Below are 22903 nucleotides of genomic sequence, written 5' to 3'. Positions count from 1 at the left end.
GAAGCTAGGGATTCCCAAAAAATTCTGGATCTGAATTCGATATTGGTCTCCCTTTCCAGATCAGATTTTCCAAACCGAATTTACTTAGTAATCGGAAAAACTAGGACCAGAAGAGATTAAACAGTCTGTCCCATGAAACTGTACATCGAGATAAAGAGTCTTGATCCTCCAGCATGCTCCAGTTGTTTACAACAACAGGAAGGCAAGTACTATGCACTATCATATTAACCTCAGGACTATTTATAGTAACCCAAAACAGGGGGTTTGCTCTCCTTTACAATTCTACAAAATACTGCAATGTCTTAGAAAAAATATTTTCCGCTATCACTAGCTTTTCCTCTAATGTTTAAATTTATGCTCCACAGAGAAGGAAACATAGTTTGTCATTTTATGGATGCTGCCACCTGTATGAGGTTTCCAAATGGGCTTAATAAAATTGGAGCCATTAACATTAGTGTTGCAGGCAGCATTCAATCTATTTAATGGTTTGTTTCATTGATCTACAAGTTCATAAAATGAGAAAGGGGGTCAAACAGAATTATATATACTTTAGTACAGAAGCCTATAAAGCTGTTCTTGATGTGAAATGACTTAGAACCAAGAGATAGTAAAACTTGAACTGTCTACTCAGCATTTTAGAGACCAAAAATATTTTGAGCTAACAGTCCCCTACATTGCTGACAAGGATCATTTAATATCTTAATCTGTTTTTCCTTAGCCTAATTTGGAGTTTTTATTTTATTTCTTCATGATATATTGGAAGATGTGCTCTTTTTCAAGCAGGCAGCAGAAAATGAAACATTTGTGCTCAGCACTTCTAAGGAGAAAATGTTTCATCTTTCTCAGGGAGACTCATTACCCTCATGTCTTCCAGCACAATATCCACAGACGTTTCCTGTTACAGTACAGCTGCTGATGCTGTAGATGTTTTGCTTGCTATTGATTAGTGAGAGTCAAGGACATTAAAAGCTGAAGCTCAAACCACCAGTGTTCAGAGCTAGTCAGTCCATACATTTTGCATAGCTTCTAATTCAGGTACAGGTTAAAGTGAAAAAGAGAGAGTATGAATAAGCAACTGTCCAAACTCCGAAACAGACCTCTGCAGTAACAGCAGCTCCCCACAGAACCATGGAAAATGCACAACAGAAACCCAGTTCATAGGAAAGGGTGTAGCAATTACTATCTGCATACACATTTTAAAACATGGGTGTCTGCAGGTTATTTTACACTTCATTTGCATGAAACTGCATGCCTGACATCAATCAATATACTAAGGAATGCTTTCTCAAAGCTTTCTGCAAGTACTTGAAAAGTCAAAGCTGTTAAGAAAAAAGGCTGTTTACCTTATGACATCTCTACCATTTGTGTTTAATACACTCATTGCTATGCATGTAAAATACTGAAATGCTACTACACAGATAGATACACTTTTGACAAGTGTCAGTTTTCAGCCACAAGAAAGAAGATCAGAGCACATGAAGGACACAGCATAATTATGTCTTACTCCTTTGAAAAAGAGGATCACTGTCAACTTCGAAACCATTCTGTCTCTACCTGAATACTGAAGCCAACTCTACCATCACATTAGCTTGCATAATTCCAAAGATCAATAGATATTCCACATTTTCAATATATTGCCTTTTGACAAGAACTAGCAAGCCAGTTTTTATATACAAATTAGGGAAACAATGTTGCTCATTCCAGTAGAATAACACTTATGGAACTGTACCATATATATTCATTTTTAATGGGATTATTTTTCCCTACTGTTGCCTTACAACAATATTAACTCCTTTGATCATTACAGGCCTCATAGTTGTTACTGAGAATTCTCCAGCTTCCTTTCTATGACATTTTACCTTGAGTCTAGGAAATCTGAATACTTCTTACAAGACACATATCCTAATCACTGAGGGCCACTAGTAAAACAATTCTTTTTTTCACTTCATTAATCTCAACTGCCTTCTTTTGCAGTCACTACTACTCAAACACGTCCATGTGACAGTTAATGATCTTCCCTAAATAAAATTATCTCTGCGTGGTCAATGATCAGGATAATGGACTGACAGCAAGCAACCAAGAGCCAAATCACAGGTAGCCCAGTTACTGTTTCACTCCACGAACACTACTACGTAGTTTCTGTTCATCTTTTATTCCCCTATCCTGTGCAGACTTTAAGGTATGAGGGCCAGGAATCACTGCCCCATTATGATACAATCTTGGCTTAAGTATTTCACCCCACAAATTTCCTCCTGATAGAAAAATTTAAGACTTAGATCCCTTAGGGAAAAAGTCCCAAATATCTCAAAAGCTCAGGCAGTTATCTCTTACCACAAATCCTAATGTCATAGGATGTCATAATGTCACTTGAACCTTATATACATCAATCAGCCCTGCTCCACAGCAACATATACTCTTTGAGGGAAGGATGAGGCATGGGATGTTTCTTCATGAACCTTGCGGTCTGGATTTACGCTCCTGAAAAGCCATCTCAAAGTCTGGTGCACATTTTGTAGGCAGCTTGAAGTATATACATTCAGGTCCTGCACCTCTTCCAAAGCTCCAGGGTCTATTCTTTCTCCCCAGACACTGCAGCAAGTTGAAACCACACAAAAGACACTACTTGGCTATGAATGTCCCTGTGATTCCTTGCAGACACAGAAGACGGAGAATATTTTTAAGGAAAAATACTGCACAACACAGTACTAAATGAAGCAGTTTGTCTTCTACATCACAGCTGCTTGCAGTCGAAGTGAAAACAATGTGCACTTACTCGAATCTCCTGAAAGGAGGTTGTAGAGAAGCAGGGATTGGTCTCTTCTGCCAAGTCACAGATGATAGGACAAGAGGAAATGGCCTCAAGTTGCGCCAGGGGAGGTTCAGATTGGATATCAGGAAAAATTTTTACACTGAAAGGGTTATTAAGCATTGGAATGGGCTGCCCAGGGAGGTAGTTGAGGCACCGTCCCTGGAGGTATTTAAAACACAGGTTGGTATAATGCTTAGAGACATGGTTTAGTAACGTGAGTGTGTTTTGGTTTTTTTTGTTGGTGGGTGTGTTTTTGGGGTTTTTTTGGAAGGGAAGGTCCCTTCCAACCTAGACAATTCTACGATTGTATGATTCTATGATCTGGCCTTGGTTTGCTCCACTCTGTTATCAGTTTTACATGGGCCAACATGGATCTCCATTCAGAGGAGCACAGGATACACCAAGGAATGGAGAAGGAAAATGGTCTTGGGAAAAAGGGAAGCTCCCATTCTTTGTATTTATGAATGCTACATCTTACAGCACCTTTTTGACAGAACAAAACACATACTATATTTAAAAGGCTAATTGCACCTAAATATAGCCAAAAAGCCCCATCTGAAGACTCAGTGACTTTACAGGAGAAAGTAAACAATTTTACAAAATGAAACTACATAATTATAAACTTAATTAACATGAAATAAATTAGACAAGAGTTGATAATGGATACCATGTTTAGTTGGTTATTGCCATACCTGCCAGGGGATGGTATTAGAGAGCAAATGAATAAGACCGTTTGTTCCCAATGTGTTCCTGCAACTAGAGCTACTGGGTTTTTCATCCATGTCTGACACACAGTATGCTATATAAGCTGTATGTCCTATTTGAATCCTATTTGTCTGTTATCATTGATGCACTAGGAACAGAACATTCCAAGCTGTGTGAACAGCAATAGAAATATCCTTTCCCTCTGTGTGCATGTGGAATAAACTCCTGTCCTGTTACCTAACCAAAGAAAATCACTCCCAAACATATTACCATCATATAACTTTGTAGGGACAGAACCAGGAAAGGAATGGTGCTACTGCTCAGTTATCTCTGTAGCACTACTGAGGTGTGCCTTTTGAATTTCCCTCTTTCTACAGAAAGAATCGTCCTGTAGCCATATTGAGGTTAACAAAGTGCTTGAAATGCATTTGAAATGAGAGATATTTTTTTCTGAAAGAAGAGAGATTGATGCTTTACTTGGTGACAATTCCCCTTAAAGGCACTGTTTAAGAAATCCAGAGTCCTCAGTCTTCGTAGTCAAATCCCCTTCCTTTTTAAATCAATAAACAGCCAAAGCAATATGCCTGGCTCTTCTTTCGTCAGGCAAACAGAATGACTGCCTACCTTTGGGCTCCAGGAACCAAACAGGTCCTAGCCTGCAACAACTGCAGGTTAGGAGTCCCTGAACCCAGAAATCCTCTGGCCACGATGCTGCCAGTATTGACCAAGGTGGTGCTCTCCACCTCTGCTACTACCACTGCAGAAGAATCATCTGCCTTCCTTTCATGAGATGGAGTTGCCATCTCATCCCCACCTCCCCAACTTCCTCCCAGAAGATAAACTCAGAGTTACTTGGAGGAAGGCTGCTGCAAACTAGAGCTTGAATGATTCCACCCTACTGAGTAATTGTGTGAATTCAGATGTGGAACAGACATACAAGAAGACTCAAACAATAGTTAACAAGCTCAAAAAATTTTGCTGTAAATTGCATATGTGAGACTAGTTGCTTCCAGGCCCACCTACTATAAGCTAACAACTTCAAAGACAAAGAGGCTCAGGGCACATTTGTGTCAGTAAATAAAAAATGCCAGTGCCCATGCTTGAGCAAGGGTGTATCTTCTTTTTTACCCACAATTATTTAATCTATATTAAATTTAGATACCATTTTGCCCTAAGATAAATAGCACTCAGCCAGATAGTGTCCCAGAATGGTTCAAAGAAGAGCATGAGTCAGGAATTATTCATAATACACTGTATGTATGAGGCCACCTTCTTTGACGGATGAGGGAAAAGAGAGATTTAAACATATGGACACAATCTATGCCTTTCCTTAGGGCCAGAGAATGTACCCTAGCCCCATTTGCTTTGATAGCATACTGGTACCCTCAAACACTGCTGTGCTTTGCCCCAGAACCAAGTGAAATTATACAGTACATGCAAACCACACACTGTGCCTATTCTCCAGGGAGACTACTTAACAAATAATGTAGAATTGAGTTATTTCTGATTACTTGAAGTACAATGGAAGAGGTGAGTCAATTATGTGAAATGCATGCTAGTATCGCAACTGGTTAAGTAACTTTCAAAATAATTGTACCAATTTTGTTAATGTAGGACACAAAAGCTCGGTATTTAGCCAGTTCTAATTATTTAGGCTTGGTGCCATGAATCAGTATTGATGGAACAGAAAGTAATTTTTGACATTGTCTGAAAAATGTATTAACAGGTACTTGAGAGCTCTTGTGATTTTACTCTTGTCTGGACTGGAAAATAAGATGATGATTGAAAACATGTTAGCAAACTTAAAAAAAAAACAACAAAAAACCAACGAAAATCTACTCATATAAAGACACTAGTCTAAACATGATATTTGGGACTTTACCCTAGATATTCAGCTAGGCTGGCTTACACCAAATGGATTCTTACCAATTGCTTCACAATGTATTCATAATGAGTAAAACAAGACATTAAGTTACATTCTCACTGTTATTTAGTCCATCTCAATTTATCAAATATTTCAATAGAATAAAATCCCTTTCAAGCCCTGTCCAAAGCCCTTGCATTTACACAAAAAGAATTTCCCAGATTCAAAAGGGAACCTAAGATGCAATATTAATTATTCACAATTTTCACTCCTTTTTTTTTTTTTTGATCAAAAAATGTATGTATGCAGGTACATATACATATACATATACATAACAGAAGAGATACATCTCAGAAATAAAACTGACAACAAATATAGTATTTTATAATTACATCTGGTCTAAGAATAAATAATTCTGCAAATTCCCCAGGTATATTTAAAAACAATACAGTCTTTGCTTTTTATAGGTTAGGAGTCTGAATAGCTTTATTATCTCACCTTCATTGTCGCAGTCTTGCAATGAAAGCCATATTTGATCTATCAGACCAACTCCTTTTACTTCACCATGAACTGGAATGGAATGCATTACCATTAATGCAATTGTCAAGGGTTTGGTTTGCAATTGCCAATTCTATTCTTTTTTAATATTTATATTTCTTCACCAATTGCTTTATTTCCCATCCTACACTGCAGGAGAGAAAACATCCATTGTGATACTTCTAGATTGTTCCCAGTTTACATTTTTCATAGTTAACAATCTATACCATGAGGAGGGCTGTAAATACTAACTGATATTTTTTGGCCTGGACTCTACCAGAGACAGCTTGTATATGTATTTCAGAGCTACAGAAATATGTTTGGCTTAAAAATATTTATTAAAAAAATTGTAACATCATGCTTTATGATAAGCAGTGAGGAGATATCCTTCAGTCACTGGCCAAATTCTTCTTTGTGTATATCCTTGGCCTGCAAAAACTAACTTAAAGTACAGATAGCCCCTCTGAAGTCAAGGGTCAATATTTAGTCATACTGCATGAAGCACTTTTTTGCTTGGGGTTTATGGTTTTTTGCTGTGACTTTTGCTTTTGTTGGAGATCATATGCAGACAAAAACCCGGTTCATTAACAGCCAAGTCAGTAATTCACTGCATTAAAGAATCCTCAGAAGACCTAACATCAAAATAGCTTGTTCAGCACCTGGACCTACTCCTTACTACCAGTACTGCAATTAACCTCTAATCAACTTGCATTGCCTAAAGATTCTGCAAGTTGCCATCTGTCATGCCAGAGACCCTGGTGTTCCTTCACTGCTTCCTGTAAGGCAGGAGGTACCAAAGTTGCAAAACAACAGGTTTCCACATCTCCTCCTGTTCTAGTCCATGGTAGTTCAGCATGAGGCATTACAACGAACATAAAAAAAAGATTTGCAAATTCAAACCTCTCTGTCCTGAGTTATCAGATATGAGTGCTAAGTATTCTTTGCAACATGAAAAAATGAACTTCAGATGCAAAGGCAATGGATCTGTGGCCAGCAGACTTGGACATGAATTCAATGTAGCGACAAACATCTAAAAATACGAAAACATAGAAAAGCAAACCCCAGACAAATGGCAGGGCTCAACTTAAATCAACAACTTACATTAAATCACTTGAAAATTTGTGTAGCTGCACATATATATATATGTATATATAAACTCTCTCCAACATATTTCATGAGTAACTGAACACCTTTTCCTTGGAAATTATATTTACATTAAGTACTAGTCCCACACAAAAAAAACCAATAGAAATAGATTTTCTATTACTAGCATTTTATGAACAGCAAAAAAATCAATAGAATATATATAAAACTGATTTGAGACGTATTAAATATGATGTCAGTAGAATGAGCAAAGTGAACTTTGGACATTCTTTGACTGATTAGGGGTTATGACCCACAGCAAATTTGGATCCATCCTGTTCAGAAAGCATGATTAACTGTGTTCACAAAATTCTACAATAAAACTGACCTCCAGGAGCTCACTCCTGAAATTATTATAACTCTGAATTCAGGCAGATTTTCCTAAAAAACAAGAGAAGCAAGAGACGATGGCCTAAATGTTGTTATTTTTCAGCCAACATAAAAGCTATACTGGACCAACTTTTTAAGCTCCTACAAATACATCGAGCTCATTCTACTCTTAAATATCACTTTAAACTATAGAATTTAAACTTCGAAAACCAGACCCTGTTCAGCAATATGTCTATGTGAAAACTGAGCATGTAAGCAAGGATAAGGAACCTTGCTTGCCTCTTGACAAAGCATCAAACCTGTATTTTGGCAGCTTATTCAGAGAGAGAATGCTTGGCTGACAGAGCACTCTTAAAAGGATTCCAAACAAAAGATATTATGATATTCTTCTGTATTTGTGAGTGATTGCTTATGATATTTCTCAAAACAGGAAAGCTATTTTACAGGGACAAAGGTTTCCACCCTCATTAGAGGAACCTTGTTTCCCTTCCTGCAATTAAAATAATGAATCTGTTACTCCCCTTAGGATTTACAATATAACTTCAGGAAGCAAGGTTAGTTATTGACTATGTAACAAGTTTACTTAGTTTACACTGAACCAATTTCTAAATAAAGAAAAAAAATGAACCAAAAACTGTACCAAAAAAGTACACAAAAACCCTATTAATATTTTTTTAAAACATACCTTTCAGTTGCAGTTCTGGCAAACCAATTGCCAAAACACATTAAGAAGTATCATCGCCCATACAGTGGAAACAGCATTTCCCTTGCAAAGTCAGAAACTTTATTTTTCTCAAACTCTACTCTATTTTACAAATCTTGCAAATTTAAATATCTGAGATATGCTATATCACTGTTTCACAGCTTTCCTGTCCATAATACAACCACAGGATTACTGGGGATAGGAAGAGAGGGGAAAAGCCCCTTTCATGACTGACACAAAGCCATTCACAAGCACAGCACCAATGTACTTGGATAAGGGCAGGGCCCCCTCCTGTAGTAATGCGGCTTTCTGCCTGAGCCTGACTATGCTAAGAGTTATTGATGATAACCTTGATTGAACTAGTAATTAGATCCTCCAAAACACTCCTATGGTTGGGCAAGAGTTGTGAGAAGGACAGAGGCCAAGCAGCAGTTGTGACCTTGAAAGAAAAGTATTGATTGGATTTTGCCTTGTGAAAGGAAGGAGGGGAAACTGAAACCAACCATTCTGAATCATTAATGAGCTCCCACAGCATGCTCCTAACTCCATTTTTTACATATCCAAGTGGATCTTTCTTCTTCCACGTTTCAAACTATTCATGAAAAGAAACTGCAAATTCATTTAAGACAACATGAAGTACCTCTAGGCAACAACCCAAGTTGTCACTTTTTGTGTACTTTGGACTATGTGATATATAACAACATGTATGTTATATATATTTTTAAATATGCATATATGTGTGTGTATTTATACATATTACATTCATTACTCTCAGCAACTAAAAGATGCTATTGATTGCCTGTGCCACTACCTAGGCTTTCACTAGCAGCCACTGATACAGAATATGATTTTCCAGTCTTTCCCAAGACTGAAAGGCCTTTGAGCATACTTTCTATCAGACAGCTGTTTGGCCCTAAAAAAGGAGAAGGTTATTTTTTAAATAAAAAGCTCTTCAGAAAATGGAATGAAATAAAATTATGTGAAAAGTTATAATTTGTGTGGCAGAAGAAATCCAAATAACTGCTGGTTTATACTGATTACCACTAAAGCAACATAGAAGGGTAAATGGGGAGCAGAAACTCAACTATTAGATGAGACACAGAAAGGTGTATGATAACTTTCTCCTTATTTATCTTACAGTTCACTACATCCTCCTTCTTAGTGAGCTCTCCCTCAATACATTCTTCAGGTTTTCTTCTAAAGTCGCCCTTCCTATAATTGTCTCCAGTAGCTTTTCTTCGGGTTGGTCCAGCTACTGTGCTACTTACTGCAACACAAAGAAAGCCTCCTCCTTCGGTCCTGGCTCATGCAGCAGTCCTACTGCAAATCATTCTCTAACTACTAATGTATTTTCACAGAGAAGTCATAATTTAGGTTATAAAACTGCTTTTCTGATTTCAAAATGCCGCTATTAAACAAATCAATCATGTTAAAAGATTTGAAAAATATTAAGCCGAGACCTTTTTAAAAATGTTATGAAACCAAGAGAACTTGAAGAAAACAGTCAAATAGCCAAATGATCGATGACTGTAGACACTTCCACTCAGAGAGGTGCTGCTCAACAAAGAAAGATATACCAACAAGACACAAATATGAAAAGATGTTTCTGTTTACCATCCACTACAGGAAGAATAAACGCAACAACTTTTGTCCCCACTGCCACACAGCAGTGCACTGTCAGAAACCTATAGGCTGTATCTGCACAAAGGAGTGTTCAGTGCTGTCAAACACAGTGAGTTTATATGTGTAGGAAGCTGGCTATTTTCAAAATATTCATGTGATTAATTTTCCCTTAATCATCTATTTAATAACAAATATTTTCACTGCCTAGAGATTAGAAATCTTCCTTAGAAATACCCTCTTTTTCAAGGACAATATGGCAACATTGACCAAGGCAAAAATTAGTAGAACTGGAATTAAATTCAGGTACCTTCTTCTATAGTAATAGGATATAAAAAAAACCACTAGAGTAACAGTGCTGCTTCTATACTTCTACACTAATACTGAATTAATGTCATAAAATAAAATGCTAACCATTATCTTATACAAAGTGCACAGGTGATTAAAAAATCTGTCCTGCAAAATCACATTCAAAAGGAGATTATCCCTTTTGCCCTAAACTCTGAAAAACAACAGTTCTGATCACCACGGGAATCTATATTTTTATATGCTAGTGAAAAAGCATTCAAAAAATATTAAAAGATCATAGGTAAGGAACAAGCTAGCGAGGCAATGATAGGGACATTCATTTAAGTAATAGAGAAAGAGATAAGCTGTGGATTACAGTGACAGACTAGACAGGAAAGACCATGTGCAAACCTACACTATAACAAAGCCAGAAACCAATGCATCTTCAGTGTTAGACCAAAACTGCAGTATGATGGCACAGTAAGTTTAGCAAGAATCTGGTGATGGACAGGTTTACATCAAGAATTACATGGTGCTACGCAGGCAGAGAAGAATCATTCATAATGTTACTGTTCAGTTTACATTTCACTCTACCATTGTCTATTCCATAAGATAACGGGTAATGAACAATGAGTTGTCTCAGTGCCATGAATTGGACAACACATAAATGCCATATCCAAGGGTCTATAAGACCTATGAATTAACTCTTTCTGATTAAAACAGAAAAAGAATATTCCAAATCAAAGACCGTTATTAAATACCTTGTTCCGTTTACATTTCAAAGAGTTACAAACCTTCCCACTTTTGGTTATATAGTTGCATTCAGTCCCATGGCTCTTCTGAGGACTTTGTACAAAAACAAGAAGAAATAAAATCATAGAATCATAGTATAGTTAGAGTTGGAAGGGACCTTAAAGATCATCTAGTTCCAACCCCCTGCCATGGGCAGGGACACCTCCCACTAGACCAGGTTGCTCAAAGCCCATCAAATGTGTCCTTGAATCCCCTCCAGGGAAGGGGTACCCACAACTTCTCTGGGCAACCTGTTCCAGTGTCTCACCACTCTCACAGTGAAGAATTTCTTCCTAATATCTAACCTAAATGCCCCCTCTTTCAGTTTAAAAACACCATCCCTTGTCCTATTGCTACACTTCTTGATCAAGAGTCCCTCTCCACCTTTTCTGTAGGCCCCCTTTAAGTAAGTACTGGAAGACTGCTATAAGGTCTCCCTGGAGCCTTCTCTTCTCCAGGCTGAACAACCCCAACTCTCTCTCAGCCTGTCTTCATAGGAGAGAAGCTCCAGCCCTCTGATCATCTTCGTGGCCCTCCTCTGGACTTGTTCCAACAGATGTATGTCCTTCTTATGCTGGGTGTCCCAGAGATGGACACAGCACTCCAGGTGTGGTCTCATGAGAGCAGAGGGGCAGAATCACCTCCCTTGACCTGCTGATAACACTTCTTTTGATGTTGCCCAAGACGCAGTTGGTTTTCTGGGCTGCAAGCGCACATTGCTGGCTCGTGTTGAGCTTCTCATCAACTAACAACCCCAGGTTCTTCTCCACAGGGCTATTCTCAATACGTACACCACCCAGCTTGTATTTGTGCTTGGGATTGCCCCAACCCATGTGCAGGACCTTGCACTTGGCCTGGTTGAACTTCATAAGGTTCCCGTAGGCCCACCTCTCAGGCCTGTCCAGGTCCCTCTGGATGGCATCCCTTCCCTCCAGAGTGTCAACCACATCAAACAGTTTAGTGTCTTTTGCAATCTTGCTGAGTGTGCACTCAATCCCGCTGTCCACGTCACCAACAGGGATATTAAAGAGTACCAGTCCCAGTACCAGTCCCTGAGGAACGCCACTTGGCACTCGAGCCACTGACCACAACTCTTTGAGTACAACCACCCAGCCAATTTCTTATCCACCGAGTGGTCCATCTGCTCCAAAATGCAATGGAACATTCCTCTCTGAAAAAAGCTTCCAATCTTGGCTATAACTACTAGAGCCACTGTCCTGGTTTGAGAAACACAGGACTAATTTCTTTTTGAATGCTTTGGAAAACTGCACTTTTAGAAGACTCTAGTGTCTGAATTCATTAAAATATTTACTTTATAGCCAGCTATGGTATGCAGATTTCAAGGTCTCAGTGTTTTTGAACTTTGCCAGAGATGAGGAGGAGCAAGACCTGGGGACTTGACCCAAGCTGGCCAAAAGAATTATTTCATACCATGAATGTCACATTCAATATAAATTAGAAAATTTTCTGCATAGTTTACTCCCTTGATGGCAGCAGTCCAGAGAACTTCTTGCCCTGGTGTTGGACCTCTGAGGCCTTCCCTTCCTCTCAAAGCCACAGTGCTCGCAGTGTCCGACATTTGCTGTCTGCTGCTGGGAGTACACAGCTTCCTACTGATGTAAGTGGCTGAGTATAATCCTTGTCTATATTACACTAGTATCAGGATCAATATTGGTTCTTTAGTATCATTGTTAATTATCTGGTCTTATTCTATTAAATCGGTTTATATTTCAGCCCTCATGTTTCCTTGTTTTCCCCGATTCCCCTTCCTGGGTGGGGAGAGGTCATCAGGTGATAGAATAATTGTCTAAATGACAATGAATTGTTATGAGTTTCTCAAACCATAACAGCCACCTAACATTAGAGAGAACCTGTAATGATTTTTTAAATATAAGCTGCATACAATCTTATGCATAAGTCTGTAATTTACAAGCCAAAGGCAAAATTCTCCTCTTCCATGCTCACTAAAAATGTAGTATCTGCAGACTCTATCACAGTACTTATTCTGCACTGACCGGTAGTTTGTATTTCCATCAGTGGCATTTCTGGTGCTGAAAAAGCAATAGTACATGGCAGCTAGGCTAGGGCAAAGAGGTTTACTCTCACTGCTGGTTGAACCCTGCAGCACTCATCATGATGACACAACCGGGCATCCTTCTGATTTAACAGAGCTGATCCACAGTTCTAACCAGCTGCTTCCATGTACACAATTATATGCACACAGTGGGTGTGAAAGGACTAATTTTTTTGTACTCATGATTTTATTTGTACATATTGCACACACTGAAATTCACTGTATTCCGTGAAATATCCAGAGAAAGTCTGGCTGCTGCTTGCATCTGTTACTGTATTCTTTGATGTGTTCACATCAATCTTGTGACCACATGGGAATAGCACAGGTCAGACTAAGTAAACCTTTGCCAACAGAGATCTCCTAACTAGGGGCGGCTGAGTGCCACTGTTCAGATCTTTGCAAAATAAGCTTTCTCATCTTCCTACCTTTTTGATCCTGTGGTAGCTGTGGCTCAAGAAGCACAGTTCTTGGCCCTGGCTGTCCAATTTTCCTTGTCACTGGTTTGGCCTTGGTTCATCCCAAACTGAAGTTTAAATATTTTAACATTTTTTTAGTTTAGTTTTCTTAAAAAGGTGCACAGAAATTCATGATTATGTGAACTCAGTGAGCGGCACTGCAAAAGACAGGTGACTGCAAGACACTCTTATTAGCTAAGGAACAGGACAACTCTCACAGCAGAAGCACAGATTTCTTCCTCTATTCCCATGATATCATGAAACATGCATACCTTCTGGTATCAAATTCCACACTAGCAAACCAGCCTCACAACTGTACAGTTCCACCAACTGCAAGAGCTTGATTTCAGGTTGGCGGCAGTTAGAGAGGAGAGAAAAGCCAGCTTCCCAAGCTTTCAGAACTCTGCTGTTACAAAGCTCAGAGTAGCTCCTGACCCCAGTTATGGTGACTGGACTAGGTCTGGCAATCTTTGCAAGATACCTGTAAATATGCATTCACAATAATGGCCTGACTGAGAACAAACTCTTGGACTTGTTCTGGGACAGATCATCTGGCCTTTCTCTCACTTCATGAGAGTTCGTCAGAGCTGATACTCTCCACAGCTCTCAGTCCTCCCCCTTCATTGTCTTTTCTCTTACTTTCATTGGTTAGGGTTATCAATTCATTACTTTCTTCATTCACTTTCCCACTGTTTTTTTTTGCTCTCCTCCATGACATCAGGGACCATCCTTTCAAAACCAGGTTGGGACCTCCCCCATCCTCCCAGATGCACAAGAAATCACACAACCCTGTTCCTGTCATCCTTCCAACTGACAGAAGTTAGTCCCACCTTCCTCATCATAATTAAATATTGTGTCTTCAATACCAGCCACTAACCTACAACTTTGGGGCCCTATCTTAACCCCATTCTGCTCTTCTCTTTCTACTTAGAATATAATGAGACCTTCCAGTACAAAACCAGAAAGGGTGATTTTTGCCTTCTTTTACTTGCTTTCCCCTAGTTACGACAAAGTTTTCTTTAACTATCTTACAACCTTTTCCTTTTTCCCTGTCACAGTTTAGGAAATTCCCTACCTGCTCACCTCTTCTAGCCTTCTCACTTGGACCCAAAGATCTCTCCTCCTCGGTTCCTTCACCTCTTTTTTCACCCCTCCCTTACTCCTCTCTATCACTTCTCACTTAGCCCAACCTTCTCCCACAATGAACATAGGCTTTGATCTTGTATTTTTTTAAAAAAAAAGTAATCCCATCTGTCTCTCAAAACTATTACTGGTATTTCTCATTAAGCTCACTGAATGAATTGCAAGAGGTTCACCTGGTCTTATTCATGGACTATCACCACTCTGGCTATGATCTCCCTGGTCTCCATCCAAGACCTTACTCAGTCTAGTTCTGATCCATGACTAAATTTCCTACTACCCTTACATAACATATCACTCACCTTCTGCGCTAAGAGTTTTGCATGACTCATCATTTAGAGCTATTTGTTCAATCCAAACTGCCACACACTACACTTCACAAAATGATCTTTGAATTCCTTACAGTCAGTCTCAGAAAGAAGGAAAAACGTAATTTTCTTCACAAAGTAGCAGCCAAGTTGATGCTAGTACAAGGAATTTCCAACCACTTGTACTACTGCTGAAGACTGATGAAAATCTACACAAAGAACTACAAAACATTATTTTGCAGAAAAGGAAAACATAATCTGTTCAGTCTGGCTGCAGGAATCATGCAAAATTAACTTATTTTTCCATCTTTAAAATTATAGACCTCTTTTGTATGATTAGCAACCCCTTTTAGTGAAATTAAACAATGGAAATGTGTCAGAACTACAAACACATTTCAAAAGGTGAATCATAGCAATGAAGCCGTAAAGTATTTAAAAAAAATTACATACTTGTTTTTTAAGTGACTAAACTATGACTATACTGGACAAATCAAAATATTCAAACACCATAAAGTTCTGTTAAACAAAGCAGAAAACTATTTTGAGTCATATTTAGAAGATACTTACCTGCCCACAGCTGGCTTACGTGAACATGAACATGAATGTGCATGAAACCCTCAGTCTGTGTAAAAAGGATTCATCAGTTCAGGCTACAACCTGTGTTCATACCTAACACTAGACACACACAGTTTTCTTACTGGCATCAGCAAAATTTTTGCTGTACCTTTTGCGCTTTCCACACACACCAGCCAATGTAATCAGGTACATCTGAAGTGCAGCTAAGGGCACGCTCTGAAATTTAAGTTCCTTAAACTCCCTCTTCTGTAGCCTTTTTATGGCTGACTCACCTAGGAGAATTGGTCCTGGTCCATATCTTGTCCAGAGCAGATTCAGGAGAGACATTATTAGCTGGGGCTCTTCTCTGTTACCTTTTTTTATGTCCTGCCATGTTGGCTGGAAGCAGTATTCCAGCAAAACACAGATATTTCATCCCCTATTTAAGAACCACTCTAAGACGCTTCCCTCACCCAGAGCCCAGTGTGTTACAGAGTCAAGGTTAATTGAGGAGCTAAAGGCCAAGATTAAGTTCCACCTATTCTCTGGGAGGATTTAGTTTCCCATGTTACTATAAAGGTACTTTCCTGGACGCATATGGAAGCTGACATAGCCAACTACAGGACCTCTGCCTTCTGCATTTCTCTCTCCAAAGAAATGCTAATCCCCATCAATCTAAATGAGTCTAATTCCCATCTACACTCATTTACTGGCAGGGTAGTATAAAGGGCCATTGTTTAAGAAAGAGTCAGGCTCACTGACTGTTGGGGTTTTTTTTATGAAGGATGCCATCAGCATACCAACATATTTAGATACCAACCATCCATTCTATGCAGCTCACTTCCTCCTTCCCTTTCCAAAATACTGCACTTAACAAGGACATTATTTCAATTTTAAACATTAATAAGACAGCTCTTTGACTAGGTGACAGTAAGAAATTCTGAAGTCTCCACTGTAACTAAGGTTCTTTTTTTTCCCCTCACACTGAAGCAAAACAAACTGTTGATCAAGTTGCTGAACTGAAAGAAAGCATTTAAATTAAAGCATTTCTATAATATTGCTCGCTGCTCTGAATGCATTTTCAGGATTGTAGCAGAGGAGAAAGGTTATCAGTAGTCAGTTGCAATGGAATGAGCTGGAAAAAGACCGTGTATCTAAGTAGCTAAATCTGAAGTATCTAATTAAAATTTAAACAAACTTGGGAGTTAGGACTGCTGGAAGAGGCACTGGGAAACTCTCAGAAGCTCTATGCCTTGTACTTAAAAGGCAAGTAATAAATAACAGGAATTAATTTAGCGTGTATGGGAGCTCAGTGGCAAAGAGATCACTGTTACAAGGCCAGCTGTTGTACACAACAGTTCACATGAACAACCTTTTTCTACAGCTAGTGGCCAGGGAGAATGGTGCTCAGTTTTATACAGTATGCAATCAAAACACCTGTTTGAAGAAGCATAGCTTGTACTTTGCAAAAATGTTGTCCTGGCTGCTATGAGCAGTTCAAAGTGTGAAAGTTACCATCACTGCAGCACTTAAACATAAGGCGATGTCATTAACAGCGAATGTCTATTGTGGCATGAATATTTTTCAAATTATACAGATAGGTCACAGTCAATTGCATAAAGACTGCAATCACACAGTAGGAATTCCTCCCCCTTTGGCACCACAAGGGTACGACTGTCACCCCAACGCTGCCACAGGCAACACCATACTGCGCTGTACCATGCCACAGAAAGAAGGTACAGGAAGGCAGAATAAGACAGTCTTATCCTTGTCTCAAGAATATAAACTCTTCACAATTCGAATTTGGCACATTTAGGCTTGAACCATGTAACCAGACACAGCCTTCCAGTCCCTGCAGGAACACACAGAGTCTGACCTGAGCTCAGGAACTGCCTGAACACACCAAAGGGAAAAGCAGTGATTCAAACTATGAAAATCTCTGCATGGCCCCAGGACAGTTTGGTCTAACAGCCTGAAACCATAAACGCTCCTCGGTCTCTGTGTTGGTTCGTGATCATGCTCCTTTTGTGCGTGCCGCATGGCCTGTAGCATATGGTACAAGATGCAGGTATAGGCTGCTTTGCCATGGAGCAAAAGGAAGAATTTTTCCACTGGTTCCTCTGCACTCATGCTAGATCATCTGGTGAATCGGTGAATTGTACCCTAAATAAACGATAAGAAATTCCAAACTACTGCTTTGCTAAAATAAAGCTATGTGTACTTATTTTATATTCTTCTTTATCAAAGCAACAGGGTGCTAAGAGACAGAGAGAAGGAGACTTTCTCTCCCTTGCCAGTCTTCCTGTGTGCAGCAGGCGTAGAATGCAAGGACAGCCATGTCAGTCCAACCAAATGAGTATCTATTGCCCTGCCTCTGACAGGGGCCAAAAGTATCTGCCTGAGGGGTCATGTAAGCACAGGGCAAATGCATAGCCACACTTATCCTTAATACCTTTGCAGCCCAAAGATTTCATGTGCCAGAGGTAATGAATTCGTACTCAATAGCTGTATCGCTCAAACTCTCACCCTCTGGGCAGGGAAGAGGCCCTGTGCCATCCACCTGGCTCACCACCTCCACCCACAGGGCACCTGGGGTTTACTGTGCCAGTGGCAGGTTGCATGACTTCTTGTGATGGCAGCAGAATAGCCTGCGTTCATGTTTGCCTGGAACATGCAGGGAGAAATAGAAGAATTTTGTGGGAGAGGCTATCCAGAGTGACTGAGTGCTGTGAGAGCTCACAGGAAACCTCCAAGAGGATGGCAATGGGCAGAAATATTTAGCTGGTGGTAGCCACAAATACAGAATTTCATTGCTGGTTTTAATTTTACCCTCAAGCAGATGCAGCATGAGAGACATCCAACAAATGTGCAACTGTATCAGAGCCAGGTGAAGACCTAAACCATGGGCTGCTCTTAGAACATATCCCCACATGCCATAGGAAAAGGACAGGTAACATTGCAGTTCTAGAGGTCATGTGAGTGAACACTATAACAACCCTCTCCAAAAAAATTAAGGGGTTTCAGGAAATTCTGGTTCAGGCAATAATGTGGAAAAAGGAATATTTCTGTGAGGTACGTTTCAGCTGCTGCCTATTCCTACAAATCACAGAAATGCAACTTTTTGAAAGGACACAAACAGAGAGAGATTAGGCCACAAACCTTACTTGGGAGCGCTCGGGTAACACACATTTCAGCTGTGCCTGATCACTCCCAGATGAAACAAAGGGTTATTGTAACTCAATTAACTGATTTTTAAGGAGTGTTTTTCTCCAAGTTTGAATTATTCACAATGCCGTCTGACCAGGACCAAAGTTAAAATTTCTCCAGCTTTACCAGGCCACATAGAGCATGTCTCATGGTTGAGGCTGGACCTGTCAAATGTGGAGGCAAATCCATGAACACAGGCACTCCTCATAAGGGTTACAAATGAACCTCTCCAGCTTCTGCATACTCTCTGGAAGGAAGTTGTGGCAGTGCAGAGATTGTGCTGTGCTAAAGTGCCACAGCTGTAAGCTATCTTCTTCCCTCCTGTTACTCCATGAAGACGATGCACTTCAGAGCCAAAACAGATCTGAGGGAAAAGGTCTGAGTTCTCACATATGACAGCTCTGTATTATCATACCATCAACACTCAGGGCGGCCAACAAGGAAAGAAGCTGGTAGAGGGAGGAGGACCACAGTCAGACTGCCTGGCCAAACTGCCAGGAAGAAGTAAAGCTTCACTTTTTAGTTTGTCATACTATCAGGGACACATGAAGGACTTTTTAGAAATACTTCTTGCATGTTTACATTACTCCACTTTGTGCTCCAGGGCATTCAGCTGCACCGGGCAGTTGAAGAAACAGTGGCATTAACCTCTTATACCAAGAATAAAACTAACATAGAATAAATAATAGTTATGAAATGGTGTGTGCATTTTACTTCATTATAAATGACCCTATTACATTGGTCCCACTCCACCGCCTTTGCTAAGAAGCTCCAACAAAAATCCAAGAGAACAAACCAGAAAGATTCCCAGCCCCACATTTTTTAATTTTTTTTTTTAAATCTCAAAGAAATAAGAATGATTTCATTTTGCTAGATCTGGTTTATCATTTCCATACTGGAAGTGCCAGCAATTCTTCCTGGTTTCTGGTATTGGCAAAGTCAATAGCATTAAATGGGACAAAACAGGGCAGAGGATAAAAAGAAAGAATTAGAGACTCTTGTTTAAAAAGGCAATTCTGATTTTCATGTAGGATGCAGAAAAGGTGTTAGGAGAAAATGGCCTTTGAAAATGGCAGCGCAAAAAGCTACTTGGAAAAAGAGAAGACTATTCCCATTTCATTTCATTGCTCATTTATGGGGAAAAAGACATTATTTAAAATATATTATTCTGATCCTTAACACTGGATTATCATCCAGGCTGAGGACTGAATATAGCCCTAATGTTTTAAGCAAATAAATGTGAAAGGCTCAAACAGTGGCCACCGTGAGGCAGAGAGACACACTTCTACCACACCAGTGAGGAAGCACTGGGGAGGTACAGTATCTCCAGGAAGAGAAAAACTGAGAACAGCTCTGAGTCACTCGGAAAAGGTGTGTTCAGCTATCCATAAAGAAAACACCTTGGGGAATTCATAGGCTGCAATTGTGGGGCTGTGTCAACAGCTAATATATAAAGTTGCTCTCAGGTTGCAGATAAGCTGGGAGATGACAAACATGTATCAGTGTGTGTGCATGAAGAAGAAATATCAAAAGGACCTATTCATTCAAATAAAACAATCTTATGTGAACTTTTGACTAGAACTGAAACAAAACCTAAAGTGTTCCTTTTACTAGATATTCAAGCAGCTTGGCCATCTTTTGTCTTAATTTTTCTTAATTCCTGTGAATTTTTGTACTTCCTGGTTTCTTCCTAAGCAGCAACAGCATTCCTACAACAATGGCTTTACAGCAATTCTTGCTCATTCTGAAAAAAGAAACTCCATGAAGCTTGCAAAAAAATCTATTCTTCATGCTTTTACCAAATATGCAGATCCAAAGACTGTAATGTCATGAGTCTGTACAAACAAAACAAAGGCATCTTCAGATGCATTAAAGGAAGCTGTTGATAAAAGGCTACACCTGTGTGTTTTAGCAAAATCAGACAATAAAGAACAAGCAGTTTGCCTGATTGGGGGAAAGTTCAAATAAGCTTTAGAAAACTTTAGAAATTATATTCAGTCTCTGAGCAGTTCTTGTTTGTGGGGCTTTTTCAGACATACACAATTGCCTGGAATATACTTAAACAAGTCTTCATTTTTTGTGATTTCATCCATACTACTTTATAAGACACGGCTCCACTGCAGGAAGCAGAATGACAACAGCTGTGAGGAGAGATACAGCGCACTGCTCTGTGCCAGCCAAGCACTGAGCTCATGGTGAATCTTCCCTTGTTTTGCAAAATGCATTACTGAATGATTTTACAGGAGTGAAACAAAAAAGGGTGCTCCAAGTGTACTCCATGGCATCTGCTAACAGAATTGGTAAGCAACCAACATGGCCAGACACTTAAAAACAGAACTTTATGAAGTGGAGCGATTGTATTATCTACTATTTAGGACAAGCATATGGCTTATTCCAAACTCAGGAAAAAAGGAAAAAACAAACAAACAAACAAACAAACCTTCAGAGCTGTTGACAGTAATCAACACAACTTGATCAGACGAAAATCCTACATCAGTCTTTGAAAGCTGAGGAATGGAAATGGAAGGAAACTCACATAAAATCTGACAGGTATTGTAAAAGGTAGAGCAAAGTCCCAAGCAATGCATACATGTAATCCCTGATGGTGTTGCTCAACCAAGAGTCGCATACCTGAGCCAAATAATTTCCCTGAAAAAGATGTTGTTGTACTGTAAATAGCATGCAGTTTACTGTAACCTTTAAGTATTTCTCTGTCTTCACAATTAAGCCAATATTCCAAGGCAATACAGAGCAGCTCAGAAAGTGTCCTTGTCCGCATGCCACCTTTATTCATCCCTTTTTTGTTCCTCTGCAGCGTGAGTCAACATGTCCAGTGACAGGACAAACAGCAATGGCCACAGACTGAAATAGATTAAATTCAATTTAAACACAAGGAAAAAAAAATTGTACTGTAAGTGTGACTGAACACTGACACACATTGCCCAGACAGGTTGTGGAGTCTCCATCCTTAGAAATATTCAATCCTAGCTGGTCACAGCCCTGAGCAACCTGCAGTAGCTCGCCCTGCTTTGAGTGGGGAGTTGGACCAGATACTCTTGGAGTGCCTGCCAGCCTCAGCTGTTCTGTGGCAAGTCAGTACAAGCTGGACCAGCCCCCAGGAACAACCTCTAACAGCACTTCTGCTGGCAGTCCCTTCCATATTAGCTTTTTTCCTACCTGGAGATCATACAACGGACCTCATCTCTACCAGGATTACCCTTTATTTAACTACTATTCAAGTTCCCACTTACGTTGTTTTAAAAACTACTTGCTTTTTAGAATCTAGTTTTCCAGCATCATCTTACCTTAACATTTCTTCAAATGGTGATCACAACCAAGCACATATGTACTTTGTAGTAAATGGTGCCTAAAGTACTGGAGAACTAGGGCCACGCAAAAATAAGTAAATCAATAAATAACACAGGCTGACTTAATAGTCTTTGCTTCTTTTCATTCTTCCCATTCACTCCCCACATCAGAATAATTTCAGGGCATGCTCTAGTGCCCGAGATTGTTGGTTTATGTCTGTTTGTGGGTGGGTGTGCTGTGTGGTGTTTTGTGTGTTTGGGTTTGTTGTTGGTTTGTTTTTTTTTTTTTTGTGGTTGGACTCCATGATCTCAAAGGTCCCTTCCAACCATGAAGATTCTGTGATTCTGTAATTCTTTCAACCTATCTTTATACCTGATCTCACTTTGATTACAAGTAAACATTTAATTATTATGAACCACCTTCTCTCCCACTTTGCACTCCTCTCATCCTCATATTTCCTCCTAAGTCCAGTCTTATTTCTCTCTAAAATCGTCCATGGGTTAAACCACAATTTATCCCCACAAACTAATGCCTTCCCAAAACAGCATGACCTGCATATGGGCAAAAGTTCATATATAAGCAGTAAGTGTCCACCCTTTGCACATCAGAAACTAAAAGAGAAACTCTGGCCTCTGTAAAATAAAGACTTGTGAAGCAATGTGGATATAGACTGAACATGGGGTTGGATCTCTGGAGTTTACACCTTTAAAATGGACTCTTCTCTTCTGCCACTACCATGGTCTAGGACCTGTGCTATTCCTGCAAACCTTGGCCCATATCAAGGGAGAGCCCTGGCAACTATGATTTTCAGCTCTCCTCATTTCCACTGCATCCATTATTAGTTTAATTTTTCTTCAGTCTCTTTCCATTTTGTCTCTAAGCTGTCCTCTACCAGCACCTTCCTGGTTCTCCAGTTCATTTCACTTCACACACACCACATACATGTGCACTGTTTTACCCCATCACCTGCTGGTATACTTCTTTTGAGGGGAGAGGGAGTAGAATACAACGGGTACTTTTTTACTCTTGCTTTCCATGTATTTTTGCTAGGAACAGACACGAGG

At 39.6% G+C, this 22903-nt stretch overlaps 1 protein-coding gene across 5 annotated transcripts in view; it reads right to left on the bottom strand.

Annotated features, from left to right (window-relative positions):
* The window catches only part of NTRK2 (neurotrophic receptor tyrosine kinase 2), a 208114-nt gene that overhangs the window by 119114 nt on the left and 66097 nt on the right, over window positions 1-22903 (bottom strand). For 2 of the 5 annotated variants that reach the window (XM_074166919.1, XM_074166923.1), the window contains exon 12: window positions 5877-5948. The exons of the other annotated variants lie outside the window; for them this stretch is intronic. In XM_074166919.1, the coding sequence (XP_074023020.1) occupies window positions 5877-5948 (72 nt within the window). The remainder of the gene's footprint in view (window positions 1-5876; window positions 5949-22903) is intronic. 5 annotated transcript variants of the gene reach the window in all.

This window comes from Numenius arquata, chromosome Z, assembly GCF_964106895.1.
Source record: "Numenius arquata chromosome Z, bNumArq3.hap1.1, whole genome shotgun sequence".
NCBI classification, from domain to species: domain Eukaryota; kingdom Metazoa; phylum Chordata; class Aves; order Charadriiformes; family Scolopacidae; genus Numenius; species Numenius arquata.
The sequence above is the reverse complement of the archived record's forward strand: the minus strand, read 5'-3'. Positions and strand labels throughout refer to the sequence as shown.